The 17,389-nt window shown below is 36.1% G+C and overlaps 1 protein-coding gene across 2 annotated transcripts in view; it reads right to left on the minus strand.

The window, feature by feature from the left end:
* The window catches only part of LOC145981296 (protein brambleberry-like), a 58,067-nt gene that overhangs the window by 19,496 nt on the left and 21,182 nt on the right, over window positions 1–17,389 (minus strand). For both annotated transcript variants that reach the window (XM_083114483.1, XM_083114484.1), the window contains exons 5-9: window positions 16,079–16,301; window positions 14,019–14,135; window positions 6,994–7,173; window positions 6,260–6,472; window positions 322–552 (exon numbers count right to left, since the gene is read on the minus strand). In XM_083114483.1, the coding sequence (XP_082970609.1) occupies window positions 322–552; window positions 6,260–6,472; window positions 6,994–7,173; window positions 14,019–14,135; window positions 16,079–16,301 (964 nt within the window). The remainder of the gene's footprint in view (window positions 1–321; window positions 553–6,259; window positions 6,473–6,993; window positions 7,174–14,018; window positions 14,136–16,078; window positions 16,302–17,389) is intronic.

The following is a 17,389-nucleotide window of genomic DNA, read 5'->3' on the forward strand; positions in this document are numbered from 1 at the left end:
TGTGCATTGTGACAGGGGATGTTTACTCCAGCTTTCCAACACGCGTGTACCATCCATGCTTCTAAACTCCTTATGACGCGAGCCCGCGTTTTCCGAACAAGCATTTACTTTTCGCCCTTGAGCGCATGCACCTTCACGTCTGATAACAAATCGATTGTTGTTCCTTGTAGACGAAGGATGGCGGTTGTCAACCATGTGCTTCTTTTTAATGGCATTGCTTTATACAATATTTTATAGCACAGGGAAACTTATATATTGAACGTCCCTAGTATTTCATTGAATGTTGATTTTATGGATAACCCTGAAAATTGAAGTACTTACCAAAATTTTTCAGATGTGATGCAGCTTTATTCACAAATTTTATAGGAGTTGAAGATCTGTGATTGCGAGGAGCAGAAAAGCTATCATGAAATCCCAGCGTTGATTTGTCAGAGTCTGATGGGGAATTCACATGGCCGTTCATGTACTGTGATGTAGAACCATTATGCAAGTAAAGAGCAGGTTGGCTTTTAGATGCCCACATTTTGTGAACACTTGTTACTATCCAGTGCACTGTGGAAGAGAATAAAAACATTATCAAGAGCGTTTATAAGTAATAATAATTATTAGCATGAAGGAATTAATAAAATAAATTTTTTCAAGATTAACTTTATGCATTAAGTGTTTAAAATGTGATTTTGGTTATTAGGGCTGTTTTTCCACATACTTTTACCTACTTCTCCACATAGTCACCTTTGACATTGACCTCCACATCAGTTTAACTATCCCCTCTTTGCATCATGTAACCACCTGGTGATTCAACCAGTCCACAACAGCATCCTGTAGTTCATCACCTGCGAAGAGTTTACCAGGTAGGTGCTCTTTCATCTTCAGTAGAAGGGTAAGAAGATTTGCAATCGGAACATTCATTGTTAAGGTTTGTTACACTCACCACGTGAGGAACCAACTGCACTAGGCAAATACCCAGTGGCGTTGCGTGCTGTTTGCATACGAGTGTTCACAATAATGTTTTTGTACTGAATGCAGATTTACTCCTCCCCCTTGTAACTTCATCTTCAATTGAAAAAGTGAGAATAACAGTTAAATATATTTTCAACGTTTTCCCACCAAAATCACGCTATATTTGAAGTAATACAAGAAGGACCTAGGGGAAACTGTCCCTCTCACCCTTAAAATCAGGCAGGTTTAGCGAATTATCGCTAAAGTTTGCAACTATGTAGCACAGATCTTTTCGAGTCCCCCTACACATGCCTTGTATATACTGCACTCTGAAGCCGAATGTAAGAAGTATTGCCGCTTGCATCAGTGTTTGCACAGCGAAGTGAACATCTTCGGGGTATAGTGGCCAACAGCCCCTTAGCTGTCATCTATGCAACACGCTTCGCAATTATGTTCTACGCCCTCCGTGGAACACCGTGGCAGTCAGTGTTACCAACTATCTAGAAAAGTTATCAGACGTGAAAGAAGTCTTGTTAGAGTAAATTGTGTGTATATAGTCGTACACCAAACATAGTATTTTTTCGAATAAATATACTTGTGTGTGTGCATTTAATATGTACGTAATTTAAGACATATACATGAGTGTTCACGTGCTCATGCGAACATTATCAGTCGACGTGCCTGCAAATACCTACTCCACACTGAACACAGCTAACACCAGCTGCTACAATTCTTTACTTTCCGAATGACCTACATAAAATGCACCACATTCATTAATTTCGGAAAAAATTAATTTTGTATCAATGAGTCTCCCATGAGCAATTATGAATATTTTAACACAAAATGGTGGCTGATTAGTATGAGATAGTTCCAATGCAAATCTATATACAACCTTCGTCAGTCCAGTTTGGGCATGTACTTACTGTCTTCCCCTAGTTTTCACCGCATCATGTAGCATCATCAGAAGATAAGACAAGAGTAGTCAAAGTTTAAAACATGGGGGAGTAAGCAGTAGCGGCTTCTGCCTATTTGCACGTTCGCACCAAAATAAATCTGTAATGTAAAACATTATTACAATACTTATTTATTGAACTCTATCTCCTTTTAAACATCAAGTGTTCCCACGCCGCTCCACCAAGAGAGATGGTGGAGAAGCCTGCGATTGGTGATATCAACCCACGTCGACCGAGCCGGGCTTGGGGCTTGAACGCAATGTTAGTTTCGCTCCCTACGACGTTGTTGAAGAAGTCGCGTAGAGGATGCTGATTGGGTCTTTTGGCTTGAGCGCCGTGTGAAGGGAGATTGCATCATTTCGGAAAGCCATGAATGTAGCGATCCGTGTACGAGCAAATGTAGTGTTGCAAACCAATTCCATTAGAGATCGTGTGACAGAGTCGAGCCAACCCATACATCATTGCAAATTGAGGGATTTTTTTTTTTTTTTAGAAAAGGGAAATTTCGATGGTATATCGTTCCCCCCATTCTGTCCCGTGCATGATAGGGGAAGAAAAGGGGGAAGGTGAGGAAAGCAAGATGGATGTTTCAAACATGCCTGATATTGCCTTTTGGCCAAATTAAACTGTCTCTGTGGCACAGTAGCCGAATTATCAACCCAGGCGGAGGGAGCATACATCAATCAGCCAGCTGTTCTGCATTGTGCGTTTCTGTTACAGAGTTGCAAAATTGTTTAGTGCTGTCAAAATCTCGTACTTGTTTCAGTGCAAACTGTTTGATTTCATGATGAATAGGGAAACTGTACATAGCGAAAGCAAAGACTTAATATTTAACGTTGTTGAATTTTTGAAGGGAAGTTAGCTACAAAGCCTGTGCAACTGCAGCAATATATGGATACGGCGGAAGAGAAGGAAAAATTCTGAAGTACGAAGCAGGGCGGGCAGTGTGAACTGAGTGAGTACTGTAATTTTCTTTAAGATTTATTATTCTCTTGATTTCGCTTGATTTCCTTGGTTCGATCAGCCTGTCATTAGAAATAAACAACAGCTAGATAGAGTACAATTGATTTCCTCCATGTGGTAGTTGGATCGGCTTTTTTGGTGTACGCCAATGTTATTATTCTCCTTGTACATTAATATCAGCGGAGTAGAGGAGGAAGTTTTTATGAAATATATTTTGCAAATCGACAATAGTATTGATATTGTAGATTGGTATTTCTATGTATTGAGTGATTTTGTCAGATTATCGAATACTGAATTACATGTTGCACAATAACATCGCTCTTCTTGTGATTGGTTGGATAATTTCAGAAATATTTGAAATTTGTAAAAAATCAGTTTTAAAAAAATCATGAAATATAACTCCATCATAGCCTCATTTTCAGTGAAAGTTGATCAAAACTTGGGTTGCCAATATATTAAGCATCAATATGTGCTCAAAAATGGGTGCGAGTATTTGACAGGGGTGTTATAACACTTCTGGATGCGAGACTAAAGTGCACACTCACAGAGTTAGACCACGAGCCACCACTGAGAGTAAGTAAGATTAAAAAAAGGTTAAAATGGTAAAAGACAAAACAGTGCCCTGCCACTCCTTGCTACTAAATCTGACAACTGACTATGTAATTTAATATAGCTGCCACACTGACAGGAAGTAAAGATGACTGCACTTCCTGTTGGCGATATGTATACTTTGCATTAGTCAGTTGTCAGCCAGAAATGGAGTAGGAAGGAGTGGCAGGGCACTGTTTTGTCTTTTACCATTTTAACTTTTTTTTAATCTTACTTACTCCCCCATGTTTTAAACTTTGACTATTCTTGTCTTATCTTCTGATGAAGTCACATGATTGATAACCGCCACTGCACTTAAACTTGCAGAACGATTACCAATGCAAATAGTATTGCGGTAAACGTTAATCGTTATATTTAAAACAAATACAGTACAGGAGCAGGAAATATCACCACTTGCATCACCATTTTTGTACATATTGATTTTTCGTTGCTATGGTTACAACAATTTGTTTTCTTCTTTTTCCTTTTTAGATACAAAGTACTTTATACAGTGCGATGAGAGCAATATAACAAACATGCATAAGTTAAAGCAACATTAATAACATTAACATTGAACATCACAGTTTGAGAATTGGGACAGTCCCATGATGTAGTGAAAACCAGAGGAAAACAGTAAGTACATTCCCAAACTGGAATTCATTACGTAGGAAAACTAAATCTTAAAGTTTACAAACTTTGTAAACATGCCATTCAGGAAGATAAATTTACAGAAAAGATACATTTGCTTGTTTTTGTTTTAATTCCACTTTATGCACATATAGGCTAACTGGGACTGGACCTTCAGTTTTAAAGTGGGATCCGAACCACTATGTGCCTCTACCAGGGAAGATAGAGTAAGAAAAAGCTGTTTTCTGGTTTTTAATACAGTAGAGTCTCGCTTATCTGACATAAACGGGCCGGCAGAACGTCTGATAAGCGAAAATGTCGGATAATAGGGAGGTGCTAAGAAAAAGCCTATTAAACGTCAAACTAATGTTATAATTTTACACATTACAAACCTATTACAGTAATCATGTTTACAACAATACAGAAAAAATTAACTGGAAAAATGAACTTACAGTTACAGAATTGTCTGAAGTTAAAACACAGTACGTCCGTACAGTACTTCAAAAGTTCAGTCCTGTGATGATCGAAAGACATTTTTGATCATAGTCTGCTTTCCTGACGATTGCTGTTTCTTTGCTGGCAAGTCTCGCCATCTTTGCAGCATCATTATGTCGATTCCTGTAGCTTCTTCTTGTTGCTCAATGTAAATTTAATTGCAGTTTTCCAGTGGTATGTCGGATAATACGGAATGTCGGATAAACGAGACTTTACTGTATGTAATTTTTTTTAAATTATTTAATATTATTTATTATTATTATTATTAATAATAATAATAATAATATAAGCTGTGGTAGTGCAGTCAATAGGACACCTGACTGCCATGTAAAAGCCCTAGATTCAATTCCTAGTGTAAGTGATCTCAGGTGGAAATTTCTCCAATGATGTTCCTGCAAAAACCAGCTCTGAAGCTGTGTAAGTTAGTTCAATACATACCTGAAGATGGCCATGGGTTGCAAAGGTAGTTCGAGCATGGTATTGAACAGCACAGTCCAAGTGACACAAACAACAAGCACAGGGTGACTACTCACCGGGAATTCCTTGAATTCCAGGAATTATGCATGAATTTTTATTCATAGACGTGAAAAATTGGAACTTCTATTAATCCAAATTCCATTCAATCTATACTTCTTTATAAATACCCTGTGGCAATATTTTACATTTTAGCTTTAATTTTTATATAGGAAGGAAAAGAAAGCTGTGTGAAAAAATATACAATTTTTTTTAAAAATTGAATTAAAACTTTTGAATGCATTGTAATCAAACATAACCTTCATATTGTTAATACAGTTTGGTCCAAAAAAATATCCCCACCCAAAGGTTTTATTGAAAGCACATGAGAATAACAACTAACCTAATTTAACCAATAATTTTGAAGTTTACTAATAGAGAACTACAAATATTTTGTCTTAGGAATCAGTGGAGCAAGACCATTTGGTAGTGAAGGGGAGAAAGCGAGTTGGCAGAGCAAAGCAGTGCACACTGATGCAAACGGATGGTAGCTGCAGCTGCATTTTCCCCTCCATGCCCTCGCTTCCACTCTCATGCGTTAATTGGTCGAGTCAGTACTTGTCCAGATGCATGTACATATGCAGGAAAATTACTCTGGGGTGTTGAAATAAAATTGTTTAGCAGAAATAAAAAGAAGCACAACCATCTACAACATTGCCAAACATATACGTAATAAAATACAATTCAATTCTTGTGTATGTATGATGTAATTCACGTCGATTATCTGTGTGAAAGGATGTCAATAATAGGCATTCTTATCTACAGTCACCAGTTAATTGATACTTGTTTCTAAAATAAATAATATTGGAGTTCCTATGACATTGAAACAGATTTAAGTTGAAATATATGAAGAAATAAACAAATATTGCAAGTGGGGATATTTAATTAGACCAAACTGTATATCTCTGTGTGCATGTGTGTGGGTGAGAGAGGCGATAATACATAAGGTTGAAATAGAGAAAACATGTGCTTGTTACCCTTGAATTTTTGGATATTTCGCCTTGAAACAGGAAATTATAATGGAATTTTATAATGATCCTAGACTGGCCACCCTGAAGCAACATGTGCCGTCTGTCGTGTCACTCTGGTGCAAAAGGTTGGATTTATTTCCGAAGGTTCATTTCTGATGCATCGCTTGGGACTGAAAGCTCCCCAACATATTAAGCCCATACGCAACTTACCTACAGAGCCCACAATGAGCAACAGTGTCAGAGATGGGAAATCCAATGCAACATCATTCCCTTTGTGCAAAAACGCTGCCAGATTCAGAGGTACTACAGTCAGCAACATTATACGGATGAGCGTGGGAGCTTGTACAAATGCCGCAGCTATCATTCCAACAAGCAAATACGAAAGATGGAAAATGCAGTTGTACAGTTGATCAACTTGATCACCTGCAAAAAATAATAATAAATAAATAAATTAATAACCCAATTAAAACATCCAAGTGTATCTTGATATACTATTGCATAAAATAACCTAAAGAAGTGTTGCCAAGACATATAGAAGGAAAATTATGATTAGATTAGTTGATACTCAGGCTCTACTGTATACTGCTTAATTCAAATCATTTTAATTATAATTGTCATGTAAATAAGACACAAATCCTTCAATGACATGTATGTATTTAAAACAGCTTATAGGAACATCATATACAATTGTTAGGTGTTACAACAAACTGAAGAATAATACAAGGGATATTTCACACACACATGAATATTTGATTATCAATAAAATCAACTTATTTTTAGTTTAGTTTTCCATCTCAAGAAGACCCTGAAATAGGGTGGAAACATAACGAGTAAAGGCTTTTTAGTTTATTATACAACTGCCTTCGGCAGCACCTGTAGTGTTTTTAATATGGAAACATGGCTTAAGTGTTAAATTAATGCTTACAAAACAAGAAATGACAAACCTGTTCCTCCCATGAGGTTCATGATCCAACCAAGATGATTATTAAGTTCAGTGCGGGTCTGATTCAAGACGTTGAGCAAATAGTACACTGTACTATTTATTTGCGCTAAGTTTTGTAACGTTTCTTGATACTGAGCCTCCGCAGCTGCATGATGATGTAAAATCTGTTGCGTTCTCTTGTCTGTAATATAATCAAACCTTCTATTGATGTACAAAGCTTACAAGAAATGAACATATTAATAAGAAAATGTAATTCACTATGTCTTACCTGCATTAACTCTAGAAAGTCAATGCGTCGTCTGGCAGACTGCGCACATGGTGCCGTTCTCATGTCTCAACCCCTTCCACTTAACTTATCTGGTCCCCACCACATCAGACACATTGAGGGGCATAGGCCTAACTTGGGGTCTAATTTTGAGGGGGCAGAATCTAACTTCGGTTTAACTTTGGGGGAAAGGGCAGTTGGAAGATAACTTGCTAAATAACTGCCGATATTTGCAAAATCACAAATATTACTCTTAATTAATTTACTCTCAGGTCTCAGGAGGTTAAAAGCACCATTAACTTATACATTTTCATAAACCTGAAAGTTTTTGAGGGGGCAAGTGCCACCCCTTGCCCCCAAGTTATGCCTACACTGAGGGTAAGTATCGGTGCCCTATTACAAGCATTCCTTCAGTGCATTTTCAATTTTGTGTCATCTGGCAGACGAAACATTAGCCTCTACGTACACCAAAACTTCCAAGACAACCTCACAAGATTTTGCCAAGATCTTGAATGTGGAAATGAAAAAAAAAACTAATGCAGTTGCTCAACAAGGAAGGAATATTTGTGCATTCTGCCCCTCAAGCAAGCAGAGGATGACCTGATTCTTCTGCTGCTGTTGTTGCTGTGTGTGGTGAACACCAGTCAATGTGTTGTTTTGAGTTCATTCCTGTCTTTTATAAGTAAATACTAACTTTTTAGTAAATAAAATACGTTTGCAAAATGTATACTGTGTTTTAATAATAACAGCAGATAACAAGAAATACAGGAAAGGATAACAAGTGGAAATCGATGCTATTTTTCTTTGCAAAATATGTTTAAATGTAAGAACGTTAGTAGGAACACAAAAATTAAAATATATATACAATATTAAGACCCATAGTAATGTATGGTTCAGAAAGTTGGATGATGTCGGTAAGAGAGGAAGATTGGTTGTTAAGGTGGGAAAGGAAAATACTGAGAAGGATATTTGGAGCGGCAAGAGATAAAGAGGGATGGAGAATGAGAACAAATATGGAAGTACAGTAATTGTTTAATCAGCCAGATATTGTAGTGAAGATCAAACAGGGTAGAATACGATGGGCTGGGCATGTTCAGAGGATGGAAGAAGCACGGGTTGTCAAGAAAATATTCAATGGAAAACCGGAAGGGAGAAGGAGAAGAGGTAGGCCCAGGAAAAGATGGAGAGAGCACGTGGAAGAGGACCTAAGAAGAATAGGAGTTAAAGGATGGAGAAGAAAAGCAGAGGATCGAGATGAATGGGGAGAGGTAGTCAGGAAGGCCAAGGACCTACATGGACTGTAGCGCCGACCAGTAAGTAAGTATACTGTGTTTTAATTCTGAAGAAATCAGTAGTCCAGCAGACGAATGGTTACCTTGAACATTTGGCACAGGACATGTTAGCTTTCAACAGAAAAGAGGAACGAAAGAGTGCGAAATTTGAAGACCTCACAGCAGTATTGAAGTTATTTTCCTGTAGTTTACGGTTATTACAAGCATAAGAAAACAGTTTTTCTTTGTGACGTTTCAGGAGAACACACGCTCCTTTCATCAGACATTTATTTTCATTTTGACTAAAGATACAGTTATAACAATGGTTAGTAATTTTTTTAAACAAAAAGAGTCTGTTATATAATGGATGTTGTCAATGTTACATTGTTGTAATATAGCAACTTAACTGTGAAAAAAGCAGTCTGTTTTATTTTTATTTCAGATCTTTTTAAAATTATGAATCCCAAATATCATCAGGTAATTCAAATTCATCATTGTTTTCACAAAGTCTCTTGATGTTTTCTGTTACATTAAATTTTAAAGATGGTGGCTTACTCCATTTGTGAAAAAGAAAACTCCATACTGGATCTATGTTACCATTTTCATTATTTAATTTATTCCAGTGTTCTTCTGCAACTGTAATAACCGTAAACTACAGGAAAATAATTCTATAATGCAAGCAATGCGTACATACAAGAAAAAAGTATTGAAGTTTTGGAAATGTCCCAACCCCATCAATAAGACAAGAAGGAAAGATAAAATGTTAAAATTTGCAGTAAAACTTGAAGTCATTTTATGTTCGTGCTGTTGTGTATTGTTCCCATTTCATGTATATACGCATGTACTTTTACTTTTAAAGAATTGATTTTGTTCATGCTGTTGCATTTTTAAGACAAACTGTGTCTACAATTTTGTAAAAAACAAAATTCCCTGACATTTCCAGGTTTTCCAGACCAAGAACCAAAATTTTCCAGACCAAATCATTAGAATAATTATGGGTAAATATGCGATATCGCCCGAACGGATTTCTTCAAATTTACAGGAGAAACTACTTACTGAAATCAGTTTCTGCAGCATTGTCGAAGTTCTTCGAGGTATATTCTTTCGCGGAAACTGAAAACTTCACCATAGAATGCTGCAGAATAAGAAATAATAACTTTTTATGTAAGGAATTTTCATTTTCTCTAAAGCGACAACTTTATGCCGTTGTTTCCATTATGTACCTGCAGATGGCACGAGTGTCGAAAGTCATGCGGTCTTGCCAGTGTTTCCAAACGTGCCTTTCTTTTTACGAGAATTTTTTTCTTTTTTTTTAACTATGCTTACCTAACCTAACCTTGCCGGAAATGGTCCGGGGGGCTATCGTGTATGATTCTTGGGGCTATCCATCAATGGTTTTTGGGGCTATCATGAATGGTTTTTGGGGCTATCCATCAGTGGTTCGTGGGGCTATCGTGAATGGTTTTCGGGGCTATCCTTCAATGGTTCGTGGGGCTATCGTGAATAATTTTTGGGGCTATCCGTCAATGGTTTGTGATGACATAATGAACATGAAACTAGGTATTTTTCGGTGAAGAAGACTGAAAAACTGCATACCCACTCAAAATCGACAAAACACAAGCACGACGTGCGATGATCCATGACGAGTGCACACCATATTGTCTGTTACCCAAACGAAACAAGGAAGACAAATAATGATTCGTAATATGAAAAGTTGATACTATTTTATGTAAAAAGGCATAACTTCACCTTAAAGAATCTTCCGCAATGCAGAATAGGTAAGTATCAATGCTAAAATTAACGAAATAAACGAGTGAGAGGTGTTCAGGCGATATCAGATAATTACCACTAATTATGGTATTCAAACATGTGTGTAAGAAGCTGAGCTAAACACCGGACTTAGAATACCAATCAACCAAGTTTTCAGAATATTCACATCACATGTTTAAGTAGTAATAAAAAGGGAAACTGAACAGAAATTGACTGTATGATTGATTGATGGAATTGTGTTGTCCACTTTATGCACATATAGGCTAATTTGGACTGAACCTACAGTTTAAAGTGCAATCTGTGTATATCAGAGGTGAACTTTTATGTATTACTTGCCATGTATTGACTGATGGTAAACCAAGAATTCCTATTTATAAAATTGTATCGTAACAATTGGAGTATAAATAATAATTATAATTATAGTAAAATTCAGTAAGATCAGCCAAACAGCACAAAAATTTCCACAATTTACTGGTAAATACCATTAGTCACTTACTGTAGCCGAGTTTCTACTTGAAAATAGTTCAATGCATGGCTCCTTTTCCAAGGGTATTTAATATGCAATTTACACTGTAACTATCAGTACTAGTCAGTGTATCAAACTGAAGTATAGTTATACAAAAGACACATTTAAAATTTCTTGTTTGTAAAATTTTCTTTGTTCAGAAACATCATTTTAGTTTGCTAATTCAAAAATGTTGACTTTTTCCAGAAAAGCAGTAAATTGTGCAACATATCCATGATTTCTCCCACTGAATTTTCCAAGATTTCCAGACCGGAAGGCACCCTGATAAATAATGGAAAATAATCTTACAATGCCACAAAACCCTTAACTACAGCAGACGGAAACCACATGATGATTCATCTCAACCTCTGGGGCAAGACCCACTCCTGGGTCCCAAGGGGGAGTTTGGTAGGATGACTTGAAAATTTATTTATTGTGTCTTAAAAATCTATTACATTTAAATTACAAAGATATATTGCTCTAACAATTTTAATTCAACCCGTGTTGTACGTACTCTAAACTCTACATATCTGTTACTTGCTGTCTACCATTGCTTTTTAACAGCATCTCACTGATGTTTAACTCAAGGGAATCAGATAACTGTCATTTTCCTTTCAGTCGCAGCAATGAGTTCTTATTTTTCTGTGTGTGACATGTATGTCGACTTAACGTGTTGCCTGTGTGTGCAACTGCCATTATTTTACATTGCTATCAAGACTGCTTGGATTACAAAGCTAACCGTCATTTTGCATCTCATATTTGTGTGAAAAGGGATTTTCATTTCTGATTCAAGTGAAAAGCCAGTACAGAAATAGCCTTGACGCGCACTCAGATTTACGACTTAAGTTAAACACCATTGAAACCAAAATACCCCAACTTATGCAGAAGAGGGAGCCCCAACCATCACATTAGTTCAGTGAGTAAAAAAAATGTTTTCAATTTCAGCATGTGTGTTTAGTTATAGAGCGAGCACAGGGAAAAGAACCTTCCTCCATTCAGCTCGGGCCATAAGAAAGCATGCTCCACTCTGACCTTCCCCTCCACGTGGGGGTACGGTGCACAGGAATTACGGGTCTGCGCATGTTTTTCTGCTTGTGGTTCCACTAAGATGTTAGACGAGAAAAATTAGTTTCTAATATTTACTTTTCTAGAATGAAGTGTGTGTAATTAATTTAAGCAAGGGTAAAAAAGGTCTTCTTAAAGTACTTGATGTTAATATGCACACCCCTACAAGTAATTCTGCCGTCCCCCATGCTTATGAGACCCATGAAGTGTAATATCCTTCAAGGTCGGTCCCGGACTGAAAAAAATGAGCAGTGGTTCTCAACCTTCATGAGACTGTGGCCTGGTAAATTATATTTTTAAGAGTAAATGCCTCAATCCCAACAATTTTACTCGTAAATGCAAATACATTTTTCAACTTTATACATTAATTAATATGCGTCCTTGAAATTAAATATTAATACATAAATTAAGACAACCATAAAGAGTAATAGTTTGGTTGTGTCTAGGTTTGTTGACAAATATAAAATTGTGTTTACAATAGTTGTCATCCACTGGATCCAATGAAATCTTGTGGTTTCTTCAGGCCAACACCATTAAATTAACTTGGTAGGCACTGAATTTCATTGTACTCTGGAAACTCGTAACTACATTATTAATTTGATTTCAATGATGTTAGTTGGAGGGAAACTGTTTCAGAAGAACTTTGTGGCGTGGTATATTGATGCTGCAGGTTGGAGGTTAAGATACTCTACTGTAAATGTACTTGAAATGTACTTGATTGATTGATTGATTGATTTGGTGTTTTAAGCCCACTTTATGCACAGTAAGGCTAATCGGGACTGGACCTACAGTTTAAAGTGGGTTCCGAACCACTATGTGCCTCCACCGGGAATCGAACCCAGGGCCCCTTGATTACAAGGCAACGACGCTACCACTGCACCATTGGGGAAGCCCCTCTAAATGTACTGTTTCGGAATTTGCAATATCAGTGTTTTTTTTTAAAGAAATACCATATTTACGCATGTATAATCCGGATCTGTGTGCAACCGTTTTTCTTTTATAGGGAAAAGCGACAAACAATTATATCTCATACATAATGCATAGTAGAATTCAGGTTCAAGAAATGGCTTTCTTACTTGTAAATTGTAAAGCTCTTGCTGTACCGATGAAGAGAAAAATGACGTCACACCTACTCAATGAGTCACCTGTTGCTATGTACAGGAAGAGGAGAATATTGTTTTGTGTATACAATGAGAGACCAATCCTCGCTATCTCACCCCTCCACTGTCTTAGATCACTTCTGTATTCACCTTGCTCATTCGGTAGTAGGAGAAAGCGAGATCAAATTTATGTTATGGATTTAGAGCGCTCCGGAAATTCTATTATTTCTCGCCCGACACATACTGCTGATACACATCCACATGCCATCATGGCACAGTGAACTTTACTTTTTTACCTTATACATTCTGTGTGCTTGCTCAAATTCTGCCAGAACAGCGCCGCTTTTTTCGGTGCCGCAAAACGTTTTGTTACAAAGTGAAAAATCATGGAAAATGGTCACTTCACTTTTATAGTGTTTCTTTTTAAAAAATTATTATCACTAAAGAAATCCAACTTGGTAATTTGTATTTGCACCTACTGACATGTATGTGTTATATGCAGTGACAAAGTGAATACATGCATGGTTTCATATTGGCTGTCAAATTATTCCACGCATAATATGCATCAGTTTATGGGGGCAAATATTTTGGAAAAAAGAGTGCATTATACATAAGTAAATACAGTATTTCAGTAACACTGTTAAGCCTTGTTCCATGTTAATAAAACATTAAAATGCTGACGAAGGCAAAATTTGTAGTATAAAAATATACACTAAAAACGTAACATTTCCACCCTCTAACAGAGTCTTCTTCAGACGAATATTCACAATAATTGAATATTGTGATTATTCGTCTGAAGAAGACCCTGTTAGAGGGTGGAAACGTTACATTTTTAGTGTATATTTTCATACTATAAATTTCGACTTGGTCAGCATTTTAATGTTTTATCAGTATTTTACGAATTGACCTTCCTGGCGAAGGCCAAACATTCAGTACAGACTTAAAAATGAAACTGAAATAATTCAACTAAAAATATAAACCCATTTCTGGTCAATCAGATTTGAGTAAACCTACTTCTAATCCTCAGAGAAATTATATAACTCAGCTTACCTATACGATCAAAGATGTCCATAGCTTCATTCCGGATAACACTTAAATCGTTAAGTATTTGTTTGTGATTCTCTTCTTGAACAACTGCCTGGTCTTTCAGCTGGTCAGTGGCAGAATCTGTAAATGTTCACAGCAGGTTTATTTAAGCAAATTTAATTCTAAGTATAGATATGTATACACGTTCTTCTCAAAGCTTAACTAATGCCTTATATTTCGACTGAACCAAAATTGATGCCAAAGTATTGGATTCAGAAAATAATGGTTGGAATTTAATCTGACACTGGCCAATTTTCTGGAGTTCGATAATTTTGTAAGATCTGCAAAAATTCCAAGCAACACTTCTGAGATTCAAAATACATTATACGCTGGAAATTATGCAAAATGCATAATTTTCATTATTTTGGTAGCAGCATTGTGGGAAGAAGTAGATTTTATGAATTAAAAATTATCTTATGTGAAATTATGAATATTTTAAAGCAGAACTCAAATAGAACAAAATGCAATAGCTACGATTAAAAGTAAATTTATAAATACTTAGAACTAATTTAAATTTTATCAATTTCCGAGTATCAGCATCAGAATGGTTGGGAATCAGTGAGAGAATTGGCACTGGTATTGGATCAGCTCTACAATAATACACAAGGTGTCCAAAAATGATCTTTACAACTTCAAGTCTTAATAACTTCAATTCTAAGTCACATATTTGCATCCTGTTTGTTGTACATGATGCTGAAACTCAGAAGTTCGTTGAAGGTGACTCATTAGTGATTGACCATGTGGACGCCACAGAAGAAAGCACAATATGTGCCTTTGTTCACAGAGGCTAAATCAGACACACAGGTACAGTGCAACTTTCGGACTATGTACGAATCTATGGGGTTATGTGAAGGATTCTGTGTACATTACAAACATTGCGAACCTCACTGAACTCAAGCAACGAATCCTTGATGCGTTCCACACAATCGCAGATGACATGTTGCAGCGTACATGGATGGAAACTGAATTTCGGCAGGATGTGCTCCATGCAACCAACGGGCGCTCAAATTGAGGTGCACACCTGAGGGGTAAAACTTGACTAGTTTCTACATCATATACAACAAACAACGTGTAAATATGTGACTTAGAATTGGAGATATAAAAACTTGAAGTTGTAAAGATAACTCCTAGACATCCTGCATAATGTAATCTAATAAACTAATGTTTTATCGAATAAAAGAAACCCCATTCTTGTTTCTACAGACTACATTTCAGCTTTCTACATACATATCAAAGAATGCTAATCTGTAAGAAATATCTAACCACAACATTTTTATAAGTGTACGGATGAAAAATTTTTGCACACAATAAATACAAATCATCAGAATTGGCTGTATGAAATGGCTTACGGCCCACAAAGGATATATAACATACTGAAAACTTATGTGAAAATGGTGCTTCAAAATGGGAGTGAAGCAGTCTTTAGTACCCATGTCAATTCCCTACTACAAATGGGTAATTATTTTATATAGCTTTCCAATAATACAAAAAATGCAATAAATTATGCAAAATGCAATAAATTATGCATAAATGAGTTGAAAAATGCATATAGTATAAATTAGGGATCAATATGAATATTTGTCAATACAAATAAAAAAAATCATATTTAAATATACTACCAATATGATATAAAATTGTTAGGAATGGGCCAATGTAGATTTTTGCTGATACTAATGAACTATTACAAAGAAATTACAGGTTAGCATTGATTAGAGGCTGGGTGAGCCCTAGATCCACTTTATGGAGGGACATTGGAAAATTTTCCACTTGAGATCACCTACGCTGGAAATCCAACAGGGGTCAGCCAGTTGACCTACCAACTTGACCACAAAATACACAGGGTGCAAGAATAATTTCTTTATACACATAAAAATAAAATAATTATGTCCTAAATCACAGGCTATTTGTAGAAATATCAGTGGGTTCAATAATCTGATACCAATTGACCTGTCACATTTCTACCACACACTATACATTACATTGCATGTCAAGTAACGTTGATACATTAATTAGATAAAACTTACCGATCTTGTTCTTAATATTCTGAGTTAGTTGTGACAATTCCTTATGACCTGCTGCTATCAAAGACTTCTCGCGATTCAGTTCTTTCAGATTAAAAGAGATAAATTCATGTATATTTTGCTGAGTCATCCTCAGGCGTTCCTGCTGCACCAGAAGCTCCTTGTGACCATCAGAAACTGAGCTCATTGTATTGTTCGTTAACTTCTCTAACTTTTCTTGTCCATCCTGCAAAATAATAATAATAATAATAATAATAATAATGTTTGCATTTTGCTTCTTATCTGTCACTCTTTGCTAGTTGTGCAGACGACGAACAATTAGATGCATTTTATGAAGGGACACATGCAAATTACATCCAGATTCAGGCTGGGATTTGAACTTGGGACTCTCAGTAGTAATACTGTGAGAACCATGCAACATGTTCATCCAATGAAGTGGGGAAAAAAACATTCAAGACATGCAATACTTATTTTCCTCATGACTTAGTTGTGTAACTAGTGATTGGAAGACTATAACCTAAAAGCAGGGTGATAAATCTAAAATTAAGAAAAAATTATGTGTACTTCCAGGTTTTAAAGTGAAATTTCCAAAACTTCATGTCCTGTTTTCCCCCAACCTCTCCCCTGTTCTAACTTTGTTATCCATGGAATACAATCTCATTTTTTTAGAGGTACCTCTCAGAGTACTCTTTATACTGCAAATATCAAATTTTTAACCCCCCCCCCCCCCTAGAGATATTGGGGACCAAACTTTGCAAAAAATTAAAAATTAGCATTTTCAAAGAGCTATAACTCTAATAAGAAAATAGTGACAAAGCTCAAATATTTTGTGCTAAAACTTTGGATGTATATATTTCCTCTAAGAAAATTATAGCTCTGATATTACATTACTTCCCAACTAAAAAAAAAATCATTAACTTTGATTTTTATTCAAAACTCAATATTAGTTTTGGCACCAAAGTTCAGCTATTTGCATTAGAGAAGGTTGAAAAAGGTACAGAACATGAAATGTACTGAAAACAATGGTTTTTTTTTTACCGCTGCTATCTATCATTTGCCTTAGCTGCGGTATCTTAATTATCACAACTGTCTGCAAAGGCCAGAAATGTTGCAAGTATGAAACAAAATGGCTGCTTTTTTTCAAACGAAGTCAAGTTTTAGAAAAATAATTCCTGTTTTGAACTACCCTTGCATGGGGATTACAAAAAAATTAAGATTTCTAAAAGTGGTCGAGCAACCAATTGTTTTTCTTATTCAGTTTGGTATGGATTGACCTGGCTAGAAATTACACTCATTTAAATCTGAAACTAATCA

The sequence above is a fragment of the Lepisma saccharinum genome, chromosome 29, assembly GCF_977018435.1.
Source record: "Lepisma saccharinum chromosome 29, izLepSacc3.1, whole genome shotgun sequence".
NCBI classification, from domain to species: domain Eukaryota; kingdom Metazoa; phylum Arthropoda; class Insecta; order Zygentoma; family Lepismatidae; genus Lepisma; species Lepisma saccharinum.